General features: G+C 41.7%; 2 protein-coding genes across 2 annotated transcripts; both read right to left on the bottom strand.

Annotated features, from left to right (window-relative positions):
• Positions 1-209: 209 nt before the first annotated feature.
• On the bottom strand, positions 210-4,350 carry klhl23 (kelch-like family member 23). Its single transcript, XM_072397077.1, has 4 exons — positions 3,980-4,350; positions 2,574-3,803; positions 923-1,075; positions 210-842 (listed from the first exon to the last, which is right to left on the bottom strand). The coding sequence occupies exons 1-4, from the start codon at positions 3,984-3,986 to the stop codon at positions 529-531; spliced, it is 1,704 nt and encodes a 567-aa protein (XP_072253178.1). The 5' UTR covers positions 3,987-4,350; the 3' UTR covers positions 210-528.
• A 2,425-nt stretch (positions 4,351-6,775) lies between these two features.
• On the bottom strand, positions 6,776-12,959 carry phgdh (phosphoglycerate dehydrogenase). The gene is made up of 12 exons (XM_072397078.1): positions 12,708-12,959; positions 10,711-10,862; positions 10,563-10,628; positions 10,408-10,462; positions 10,144-10,242; positions 9,889-10,021; positions 9,649-9,797; positions 9,377-9,529; positions 8,652-8,790; positions 8,294-8,421; positions 7,975-8,197; positions 6,776-7,166 (listed from the first exon to the last, which is right to left on the bottom strand). Exons 1-12 carry the CDS (start codon positions 12,843-12,845, stop codon positions 7,012-7,014), a joined length of 1,590 nt encoding a protein of 529 aa, XP_072253179.1. The 5' UTR covers positions 12,846-12,959; the 3' UTR covers positions 6,776-7,011.

Here is a 12,959-nt window from a genome sequence, read left to right on the forward strand (position 1 = left end):
AAAGAGTTTGAATTACCTTGTTGAAAGTTCTGCATAAACTTGTCATGCCTCACTTTAACACATACTATGGGAATTCTAAATACCACAGCGTTCTATACTCAAAACATAAATGTTAAACATACGCAACTAACATAATGGCAAGATGTGAGGAAACTTCTCTAGAAGAAACTGATAAGACTCAGCAATCACATTTGAAGGGTAGTGATTTATTTAATCGAGTTAATCAAGCCTGGTGTTACAGCTTCACAAACAGGATTTTATATTGTGTAACATTCATTTACAATCATTCACTCTCACAAATCAACATTTTTCCGTCTACAAATAGAGTCAACTACAGTGCTCTTCAAGCGGTCCCCTGAGATTGAAGTGAAATGCTAAGTTTGGCCAAAAGCTCGCTAAAGATATGCAACCAGTGCAGCTTCACACACTGTGTGGTAGTGAACAGAAATTTGCACACTATAGTGAATACTGTCAATATACCATCTGGTACAAAATGATAACAAAGAAAAGGCTCTTGTTAATTGCTTATCACTTGACACTATGAACACAAACACATCCGTGTGATCTGGTTGGGCTGGGAAGAGTCCCCACTATCTCCCATGAGTCCAGCTCAGGGTCATATTTCTCAATACTTTGCAGATAAGTCCCTTTTGAGTCGGAGTATCCGCCTGTTACATAAATACATCCATTTATTACCACAGATCCACACTCCATCCTCCTCTCCTTCATCAATGATATGGGCCTCCATTCATCTCTCTCGGTGTCATAGCAGTCTGCCACAGTCGTCTGTCCTCCCACCAAATACAGCTTGTTGTTGAGAGACACGGAACACAGCCCATACTCTGAAAACAGAGGGTTTTAACTTCGGACAAAGCCCTCAACACATCAAATATCGTATTACATCTTCTTTTACTTCTCTTACCTGGATGGGGACTTGTTGTAACAATGCTCCACTCATTGACATCTGGTTTGTACACCTGGATTTTCTCATAAGTACAGCTTCCTCTGTATCCATAGTGGCCTCCGGTGACATAGATTTTATCTCCCATTACACAGGCGGTTGCATTTCCGACACCTTCAAAACAGAGATTAGAATTATCACTTATTTCTACCGGTTTAAAAGCTGATGACTTAAGTACAAGTTGACTGATTTTCTGATTTACATGGCATGGAGACCGAAGAGTTGTTTTTATTTTTTTTTCAACAGCACCTGAGGAAAATATGTGGCTTTGTAGGTGTTAAGTGTTCAGCAGCTAGTCACTAACTTTGCAATCTTGTGCTGAGTTGATACTGTAGTGAAAACTGCAGCCTGAAGCTACTGGAAATGATGAGAGGGATGAGAAGGAACCAAAAGAGTAAAATGACAAGTGGTAAAACCTAAATGATGAGTCAAGTCTAAACACTTAGTTGTGAGGAAAAGAAAAGAAAAAAATTCTATATTTCTAGAAATACTTTTAGTTGTATTTATAGTCTTCATCAGCAGATGGAGTTTGCTCAGATCCTGTCTTTAGGGTCCAGAAGCAGAGATCTTCAGGTATTGAGTGGTTTCTGATATAGTGCAGACTCATTGTGATGTTGTCATAACAACTAAACCATCACCATGACAACTGAGCAAACTCCATCCACTGAGAGCAGAATGCAGCTGTCTGAAAGCTCAAAAGAAAGCTAGAGATCAGCAGTGAACCTTTGGTATTGAATGAACTGAAGGCATTAACATTATCATTTTACTTTCATCCAATCAGTGATCAAAATATTATCCTAAGACAAGGATATTTTCAGAAAAGCACATCTACAACTTCAGTTCCAACAAACCTGAGGCGTTGTATCATGTGTAGATATGAATAAAATGCAGTGACAGAGCCATGGTTACAACAGTCTGTTACTATCTGAGAACTGAGGAGATCAGTTGTGGGACCTTTGGGAGAGCAACATTGTCCCATTCTTGTCTGATACAGGATTCTAGCTGCTCGATAGTCCTGGGTCTTTGTCGTATCTTGCTTTTCACAGTGATCCAAATGTTTTCCGTTGGTCAAAGATCTACTATGAAGCCATACAGTTGTAATAGAAGCAGTATGTGGTTTAGGATTGTTTTGCTGAAATATGCAAGACCTTCTCTGAAAAATATGTAATCTGGATGAGATTGAGCCATCCAATTCAAGATGGGCAACTTTTCCATGAAATGGTAAATGTCTCACTTTCAACATTTGGCATTTTAACAATGTTCTACCATGAAAAATATTAGTTTATAGGATTTGCGAATCATTGCTTCCAGTTTTATTTCCATTTTACCCTGTGTCCCAACTTTTTTTGGAATTAGACTACTTAGTTCATTGTTGTAGTATAGTTAATTAGAGAAACTAATCTAACAGAAAGTTCCCATTAGGACCTGCTCAGGAGCTTCATCACCATAAGCAAGATTCTGAACAGCAGCATTTGGGCCACCATGACTCTTTTAAGTGCTCATAAAAAGCCACTGCATAGATCATATAATGGGTGTGCTCTCTCAAACGTTATGTATTTTTTGCCCCACCTCTTCAGTTCATCCCTACATATAACGTAATATTTTAGCATACCTTGGATCATTTTGGCCACAGAGGACCATCTGTTTTTTAAAGGATCATAGAATTCAGTCTGTTGCTCTGGAGCTCCTTGTCTGTAGCCTCCAATGGCATAAATACAGCCATGCAGAACCACAGAGCAGTGGTAGTACCTGGCTGTGATCATGGGGCAAGCCTCGGTCCATTCATCATAGTCACAGTTATAAATTGAAACAGTGTCCAGAGCCTTAACAGTGTTGGTCTTGTAACCACCGGTCACATAAATGTTCGCTCCAAGTAAGCTGACGCTGTAGCTCTCTCTTCCGTGGTCAGGCATGTCCTTTCCTTGCACCCATGTGTCGCTGATAGGATCCCAGATGTGGACCTCACAAAGAGGATGCCAGTAGTAGCCTCCAATGATATACATGCAGGAGGATATTTTTCTACTTCCAGATATCTCTTTTCCACAGGACCTTAAAGCCTGAACAATCATAGACTTTAATTTCCCATCATTGTTCGTCAAGTATTGTCTGTGCACCTCTAATGAAGTTCTGAAGTAAATCTCATCCAGATCCAAATGGATTGAGTGCAGCAGGTCAGACACATGGTGAACACGATTATCCAAGTCATGGGTTACCCACCTCACCACAGCATCTATCAACACTTCGTCTCTTTGCACAGTGTGGCTCTGAGCATCCAGAACTGACCTCACCTTCTCATGGTTCACATCTAGGAACTCCTCCTGTTCAATGAGCTCTGTGAACCTGCTCAGCATCACTCTGCGGGCCTCCCTCTCCAGCCTGGGACACACGTGCAGCTCGGCGAAAGTATGCATGCCCAGGCAGTTGTCCACGTCCAGGAGGCGAATGAGAAACCCTTCACATGCTTGTTTGACAGTAATGAACTGGAGGAGGTCTGCAGTCTCCAGCAGGCTCTGCACATTGCTCTCAGTGATGCGCACCTGAGCGGTGTACACGTAATCCACGAGGGCGCCCAGAACCTCGCAGTCCACCCCGGTCAGTTTAATGACGCTGTTGGACCTCTCCCTCATGTCCGCTGTGAACATGACTTTGAAATAGGAGCTTCGGGCTGCCAAGAGGGCTTTGTGGCAGTGAAACACCTGTCCGGAGTCGCCACACTGCAGGGTAACGTCTGTAAACAGGCCGCTGACGTAGAAATGCCTGAGAGCAACCAGGAGCTCTGCTGCATGGTCCTCATCACTGAAGTCATATGTGTAGATTTCGGTTTTTATATGTGACATGATATCTGGGTGGGGAAAAAAGCAACAGAAAAACACGTTAAAGTAAATCAGGATCTGGTGTGTAGTCGGTAATGGGATGGCAATTATCAAGACGTTACCATTTACAAATGTTCCCGTGTTTGCCCTTTAATCGTTAAATAGACAGCTACGTTTAAGCAGAGAATAGCAAAGGTGAGCCTACCTATCATCTATTTCCATGAATAGTCCGTGCTCTTCCACACCACCACTTCACCGTGTCCTCTGTCCTTTCACTGCGCTCCTCTTCAAAACACATGAACCTCAATTTAGCTCGCGCAGGACGGTCGCAGGCAGCTCGATCCTATTTTGGTATTTGTGTTGCAGCGGCCATCCCGCCCCCCACCCCATCCATTCTCCTCCTCTCTCTGCAGTCCAGTGTCCAAGTCGTTGACAAAGCCAAGCAACCACTCTGAGGAATCACCCAACGCCGCTATTTTTCTCTTAGATGCTAAATATAAACCTCTATCCACAGTCTCGTGACGCGCTCATTAGGCAGGCGGAGATCTACTCATAGAACACAAATCGCATACAAATCAGCACTGCCCTCAAAACAGCGCCAGCTGAAGAGGCAGTTGAACTGGTCCATTCATGATTTCCCCCAATTTTGTCGTTGCCATGGTATTCTGAACGTGGTATTCCACTGTGGCAAAGGCTTTACCTAATCTTAATCCTAACAGGGATTAATGGCACACTGCTCCATTTTCCTGCAGGAGAAAATTTCACGTGTGATTACTGGAGAAATTCAATTTGGAATATGTGCTGATTTTGCTAATCCATAATCTGCATTATACGTAGCAGATGGTAATCAAGTCTGCGTGAATCTGTTTTGTATCACATATTATTTTATTTTGGAGCCACCTAAAGCCACTGGTTTTAGAGTAGAAGGTGTGTGAGATCAAATTGCAATGAGCAAGACTCCAACTACTTTATCTTTAAGGTGTTCTTGTTGCCAACAGGTAGCTTCAATAATAATGATTAATTTTGATCTAGTTGGTCTACAGTTCTGGATGTTTCCTTAACTTCTGTGCATGATCACGTTTGTTTGGAAATATATTAACTACTCTTGGTATGATGGAAGTTAATGTCAAATCAAAGAGTGGAAAAACTTAAGTTAATGTGTAAGTTATTATTTGGCTGCTTAATACCTGGATCAATTGAGTCAGGTCAGCTGGAACATCTGTACCAAACTGTGGATGGTATTCTGATGAACAAAGTGTAACTGATAGTTTTAGAAAATCAACCTTGAGAGCAGCCATACAAATCCATATATCCCAGTGCAACATAAAACATATAATAACCAGCAATCAGCATATATACAATGCATAAAAATTCACATCAGACTACATCACGTAAAATAACAATAACTCCTCAAGAATCCATCAATAGAGATGGGGTTTCTAATTTGAGTTCTTTCAGAATATTATTCCATGTCCAAGGTGCAAATTGGGAGAATACAATCTGTCAAAGTCAGGATTATATTGAAAAGCAATCCCTCGGCAGATTACAGCTAAAGATAATATAGACAAATGTCAGCTGACTTAGAGGAGACTAGCTTTACCTTTTTATGTCTTCATTATGAATAAACCCCTTCATGTTTCTGTGACTCGGTGCATTTGGAGACGGCCTCACTGTTGTCCTATGTTTTTTCTTTCATACAGTGAAGGTAGATTAGCTCAACATAATGGGCCTGCTAACCTTTCCTTTCACTTCCTGAGTGTTATGTTTGGTCCAATGTGCACCAGTACGGCCCGTGACCTCGATCGGGGAACTTCTCTCCGGGTGATGCCCCTTTTGAACAGCCGCATAGTTTAACAAAGCAAGACCAGAGACCCGAATACTGACAGTCCGTACATGGGTGCTTTGTCTTTCAATGATAAGAATGTTAAACTTCTAACAATGTTCATCCTTTAATGATATTTGAGACAATTTAAAACTAACATGGTATGCAACCCGTTCTTGCATCAAGTGTGACTATGTATTAAACTTAATGTTTTACATGTACCCTCACAATGTAGAACTAATGTAACGGATAGCGATTCAGCCTGTGTGAACTTGTGAGACTGTTTACATTTGTGGATAGTTTTAGCCACCTGGTTTCACATGAGAAACTGTAAGATTTACCACAAGGAGCAGGACTGCTGTGGAAAATCAGGGTTGACAGAGTCTGACGTCTTTGTTTTGACTGCCAATGATTCTTTATCTCCCCCTCTTGCAATTACAAAATGTAATCTGAAAGCAAGGATTTAGATTGTGAGTCAGACTGTGTATTGATTAATCTCATGGTGGTCTGAAAAAGTCCAACAATGCTGTGCAAACTGAATGAGGCCACCTGTACATTTTCATGCAACCAGAACAGATGGGAAGATTAAAAAACTTCTTCAAAAATTTCAACTTTAAAGACTAAATCCTTAAATCTGGAGGCTGTATTTTAGCATTTCACCCACTTTAAGTTGCAGTTTTTCACAAACGGTTTGTTTTTATTAAGTCACCAGCTCATTTGCATACAAAGTAAGTCAGTCATTTACATTGGGATGTTCAAAAAGTGAATCTGTGGAATGTGATCAGATCACATGCTCTAAGCTGTGGGCCAAACGAACACAAAACTGGCACAACTTTCACACAACAAGCGAACACGTTACCATGCTACACTATATTGGGTCCGCAGCGCAAAAATCACATAAATGGCTCTAAAATCATGACATGCCAACTTTAATGTCCTTTAATGACTTTAATGCCCCACCCCTCCTTCAGAATGCCATGGCAGGCTTTTCACAATTTTCCAACCTTTCAAGCAAAACGAATACCTTTTGTAGCATAAGCCAACGCGGCTATAACATATTTTAATGTGAGACTGGATTGTTTTTAAAGTATGGCAGTTTTATTGCAGGGTTGTGCAACACAACATCGGTATAGTCACTTTTCAATCTAAAGGTTTGGAATGTTTAAATGAGAAAAACCATCATGACAAACATTTTATTTAGTTTTTACTTCAACCAGCTCATAAAAACTCCTTAACACTGGAATGTTCTGAAAATAGAAAAGTTTTTTTTCTAAAGTGTGCACATTCTACACACATATTTCTAGCTGTAAACACAAAGACCAAGACAGATCATTTATATAAAACAATCTCACTAATGTTATGACTTTCACAGACTAAATGTTATTCTGGGACTGCGTGGGTGTTGCTGCTGTCATTTAAATGCTGAGCTGCGCTGCATCCTTAACCAAAGGCTTCAAGGCACTGAGATCTCGCAAGAAAGAGGACATCCCCACACAATACCACAGATCCCCAGCGCGGTCCACAGGAGCGCTGAAAGACTCAATCTCCACTCCCTCTGAGGTCAAAAGTCCTAAACAAAGAACAATTGAAGAGAACATGGGTGTGAATTTAAGGCAGAAAACATACCCAGAGAACACTACAATTTAGAAGTCTGAACTCAATGCCACCTTTTGTCTAAATGAAAGGTCTTTGAGGCTGGCTGCATACAAAGCAGCAGTGGGGAGGAAAATATGGTTGAGTTTTATTCTTGATTTTGACGAGAACCCGTTAATTCCAAGTTAGACCCGCGGCACTGTGCAAACGTTTTGAGATGATCCCACACTGCGTCAATCATTTTGGCTCTGGGGAGGATTGATCTCTCCATAAGACCCGTTACCACTGATTTTCAGTCCACTTCGTGTGTCATCTGGCATATCTCAGCCATTTCTCCCTGTTTCCCTGTTAGTTTTTTAAGTTTTCAGCTTACAGCTCTTTGAGAATCACATTTGTTGCAGCAAAAATAATGTCTTATGCTTGTCAAACAATGTCATCTTTAACCTTTTTTTGTTGTCGTGGTAAATGTAACAAAAGAAATGGTGAGACATCATGTGCCTAAAGATACTAATTGAAATTGGGTCTTTGCCAACTTGTATGTTATGTGTGGACATAACAATGATCCATCCTTTGAGTTAGAAATGCACAATTACTTCTATACTTTACTTTGCTGATAGTCAATGTAGACTATCTGCTTACTGATATTGTTTTACAGCAGAAAGAATATATATTAAAAAAAAAAAAAGGTACATTTATAAAAAAAAACAAAAAAACATCAAGACAGATAGGCTATCAGCATCCGTTTCACAGGATTCCTTTTCATTCAGCCAAAAACATTTTCTTACCAGCCACTGAGGACAGCAGCTGCGGACTGGCAGAGGCCTTGAAGAACAGCAGTTTTCCAGTTAGAGAGATAGGCTGCCTGAACACGCTGTCGCTCAGCTCCAGCAGGACTGGAACGCCACCTTGAACTGAACCGATGGCTTTAAAGCTGCAGCCGTTGGCCACAATCTCCACCTTGCAAACACCTTCAGCTGCACCGTCAGATGAACAGTGGGTTTGATTCACCTGAAGAGAAAGGTGACGCACATGAAAAGTTGTTTTCCCCCTTCAAGGACAAACACAAACTGCTGTCGTGTGGCATTGGCTGAGATGAGTTCATACTGTGATTCCAGTTTCCTTGGCGATACTCAGAACATTGATGAGGTTAGGGGAACACTCAGATTCATGGCTGAGCAGTCCGACCAGTACAGCCGACTTCATGTAAGCAGTGCCGGTCTTCATGCAATCCCCTGGTTTGTAGACAACAGTGCATAATGTTAAGTGCCACTGCAAGCTAAGGAAACACCTCAAAGCAGAGTAATATATTCTAAATTTTCATAATACAGTATATATAATACATGATGAAATTCACACTGACACCACTAGAGGGAGGAAAAGGCACTTCCTACAGTTACTTTTCCATGACGCCACTCTTCTTCAGGTCACCTTTTACTAAAACAGGTTAGACGGGTAATTTTACCTTGAGTGGTTATTTGTACAAGGCTGAATGGATTTTTAGAAGCACTGCAAGATCGAAGCAGAGCTCCAACAGCTTCTCCAAGTTTGATCAACTGGTGAGAGTCCTGGGAGAATGTGCTGGCCAGAACCTGTGCATTTACCTGCGCAAAGAGAGCCCAGAAACAATCAGACAATTTGATCTGCAGACACCCAGTGAACATCAAGAGTTGACTTTCATTTGAATGGCATTTTACTGGAAGACAGACTCGATTGTTGGGGTTTAAAAAATTCTCATGTTGGTGCATTTCGGCTTCTTTTAAGAGATGGAATTACAGATCAGTGTAATTATATCACACACACAAAAAAAGTTAAATTACACTAAAATCTGAGGGGTGCAAGAACAGTTTTTCTCCATGGTAGCAAGCATAAAAAAGCAGAAGCTCCACTAGGAAATAATGGATATCTGCTTTGTATATGAACACTGAATTTCTGCTTCCAGCAGTGGTTGCTCCCATGGAAAGCAGGTGTTTGACACATATAGTTTGACCTCTAATGCACAAAAGAAACTATGGAAAGCTTTAGTCAAGGAATATGTAGTGATAAAGAGAGCTGTGAAGGATCTAAAAGGTGATTACTGAAAAAAAAGGAACACAGTTGCTGAAAATCAGGCAAGACAGAGATGCTATTTATAGCAAGTTGTTCATAGTTATGTGTTCAAAATGTTATAAGAACACTGCTCCAACTTACTGCTCCAACCAGGTTCTTGCCCTTCACCATGTCCACAATCTGCAGTGCGATGTCCTCCCCACAGCGAGCCTGAGCCTCCTTGGTGCTGGCTCCCAGGTGAGGGCAGCTGATGACGCCGGGATGGTCCACCAGAGACCGGTTCTTGGGCGGTTCCTGTGGCCAGTAAGACAAAATAGTATGTGTTTTTATTCAAAATGAAAAGACTAACTGCAATTGGAGCTATACAGCAACACTGCTGATATTTCAGAGACATCCAGTGGCTGCGATCTCACCTCAACAAAGACATCAAGTCCCGCTCCTCCACACTGTCCAGACTCCAAAGCTCTGAGGAGAGCAGCCTCATCAATGATGCCACCTCTTGCACAGTTCACAACCTTCACTCCTTTCTTGCACTTGGCAAATGTTTCATCATTGAGTAGACCTTAAAAAACACACAAAAAAAAAGTAAGCTCCACAGCATCAGCTGGCCTCTGTTAGTGTCACTGCTTTACAGTCAGGAGCAGGAAACCCACCAACAGTGGAGGGCATGAGGGGAGTGTGAACTGTGATGTAGTCACACTGAGGCCAAAGCTGCTCCAGGGACATCTGCTCCACCCCCCAGCCAGCTGACACCTCAGGTGGAGTGATTGGATCATAACCGATTGTCTGACAGAAATAGAGAGAAAAAAAGCAAACAAAAAAAAAAAACTTGTTTTATTATATATGTGTATTTGCTAATGAGAACTGTGAGCATGCAAGTCTCATCACGCAGAATTCTTCTTGCTTACCCTCATTCCAAATGCTTGCATTCTCGTGGCAACTTCTTTTCCTATCCGTCCAAGTCCAACTATTCCAAGTACTTTGCCATACAACTCTGCACCCATGAACTGTAAAATTAAAAACCCAACAAAGACCCCCAGAACAAATATAAACCGTGGAGCAAGTGTCATATTTCATTATTAACAAATGGATGAACAATGGAGCCAAACATGCGAGAGAAACCGCTTCGGGTGCCAAATGCAAACAGGGGCTCGGTGGAAATCTTTGCTCACCTTTTTACGATCCCAATTCCCCTGTTTCATCGACATTGTGGCTTGAGGTATAGTTCTAAAAATAAAATAAAAAAAAACAGATTGATACATTAAAGCACTTAACTGCTATCAAAAGCACTGTTGGCAGTTGTTCACAGAAGCAGGACTCATCTTGCCTTGAGAGGCTCATCAGCAGGGCACATGTCAGCTCGGCGGCACTGATTGTGTTACCACTGGGTGTGCTGCAGAAAAAACAGTCAGCGGACGGTGCGTTATAGTGGAGCTGCACAAGAAACCAAACATGTGCAGAAACTGGACACTTACTTCATGACAATGACGCCCTTTTTGGTGGCGGCGGGTACGTCCACATTGTCCACACCGGTCCCAGCTCTCCCGATAATTTTAAGATTATCTGCAGCATTTATAACGTCAGCTGTGACCTTGGTTGCAGATCTGACAACAAGGCCGTCGTAGTTCTGCGGTGCAAAGGAAAGCATGTTGTTTGTAGCATTTAAACTGCTCAAGGCTACACACAGCTGCACCCCTTCAGCGCGGCATAACTAAAACCTTTAAGCGTTAGATACTGCCTAATCCTGCTTCTAGAGCAACATTATTGCCTGTTTCAGGTTTAATTTCCCCACAGACCGGCAGGGTGCAGTTAGAAGGTCTAATACAGTATTTTCACTCTGATAGTGGACATGTGATCTTAGCATGCGCTACACAGTTTAACTTGTGCTGATCACAAGCCTTTACTTCTCGCTGGTCATTTTGAAACTATGGTCCGATGGTCTGATTTTTTAAACAGAACACAATGGGTCAACCCCCAATTCCTTCCCCTTGGCCCCACACCTCACTTTTCAGAGGTAAAATATGCATTTTTCTTTTATTCATCAAGGAGTTGTGGTGATCTGACTCTCCAAATGGCCCCTGAACTTCCTGGCTGAAGGGCTAGATGACCATTACTCCAAATGACCATTGGAACTGGGTCACTGTCTTCATTCAAACACTCATTCAGCCATTCAGTGTCTTGTGATAGCAGGGTGTGCTCACATTAAAAGCAATCAATAATGTTTAAATTATTAACAGTTAGTATGACTTCATATTCATTCCTCTTGGATTAGTTTGGAGGACATATTAATATTAAATATATCAGAACTAAAGGACAAAAGTACGTGGTTGTATTGTTTTCATATTCTTCCTTTGTTCTGTATAAATTTATGTTGCTACAGGTGCGAGCAGCAGGTGTTTCAAGATGACTTTTGAACTTTTTAAATTGGTTATGTTTCCATTTGGTAGTTTGGAAACTGACCTGCTTAGGGTCATAAGAGGGTGGCAGTACTGGACGATGCAACACGGGGGCTGTAACCAACGGAGCAGAAGACGGCGGGGTCACTAACTCAAGATGACATTTTGAAGAGGCAGGGGCAAACAAAGCCTGTTGTCTCGGCCGCATTAAAGTAGAAAACGTACGGTAGTTATAATTTCTTTGTCATCTGCTTGCAAAAGTATGTTGCATAAATGTGCAAACTGGCGAGTAAGCGAACCTCTTCTGATGACGATATTTACAGAGTTACAGATTTTTATTTTACTTATTTATTTTAAATCAAGCCCTAACAACCTAATAACTCCTTCTCAAAAAATAAAAAAAGTAACTCTAAGCAGGTATAATTATTCATTTATTGCTAAATTCGTAGCATTTTTCTTAAGTTTCCCCATTTTCATCCTTATCATAGTATGCTTCATTTTAAAAAGCGCAAAAAAAAGACGTTTAATGGTGTTTAAATGGTGCCAACAGCTCACATGTGACCCAGGGGCCCTGCAGAGGGTGAGTCTAGCCATGAAGAGCATTACATAATATTCCGTTCAGTCTCTACAAGGATGGTTCCAGTGCAACGCGCTTCTGTAACAGGCCTCTTTTCCAATAAATCTAAATGGTGCAGATATTTTTCACTGTTACGTTTATCTTGTCGGAGCTGATCGTAGCAGTGATGGAAGTCAGTGACGAGTTGCATCAGCTTTCAAATGGGCGGAACTAATCGAAAAATCTGCGCTTCAGCCTCAACCTGAGAGAAACGTGTCATGACCGGCGATTAATATTTTAAGATTTAAAATGAGCGCGCCTTAAATTAAAACTATCGGTCCCTCTCGTTCTGTTACTTACTTTCCGCCAACTTTGCCCCCAGCAGACAAGTGCAGCGAACATTTCAACTGATGCTGCCTGCTGCGACTAAACTTTGCAGAAAAGAGCTGCTTGTTGAGGGGAAAAGGAGAGCGTGTCAGATGCATTTGATGCAACAAGATTTCCCAAGGACAGGCCTTACCTTGATCTCTGCGATTAAGTCTTCCTTTTTCATATTCTGCTTTTCGGTGACTCGGATGCCGTTTTCCTCCAAAATCGCCCTGCAGCGAGGGTCAACGCTTTCACTGATCAACACTTTTTTGATGCAAATCGGGGCCATTTTGAGGTTTTCTCTGCGATCTGCTTGCAGGTCCACTGGTGGGTATTAAGAGGTGGATGGGCTGATGAAATGATGGACACTCGGGGGGTTCTTTTCCCTTCTACTGGATTTGAA

Source organism: Leuresthes tenuis, unplaced genomic scaffold (genome assembly GCF_036924035.1).
Source record: "Leuresthes tenuis unplaced genomic scaffold, fLeuTen1.0.hap1 SCAF_12, whole genome shotgun sequence".
Classification (NCBI taxonomy): Eukaryota; Metazoa; Chordata; class Actinopteri; order Atheriniformes; family Atherinopsidae; genus Leuresthes; species Leuresthes tenuis.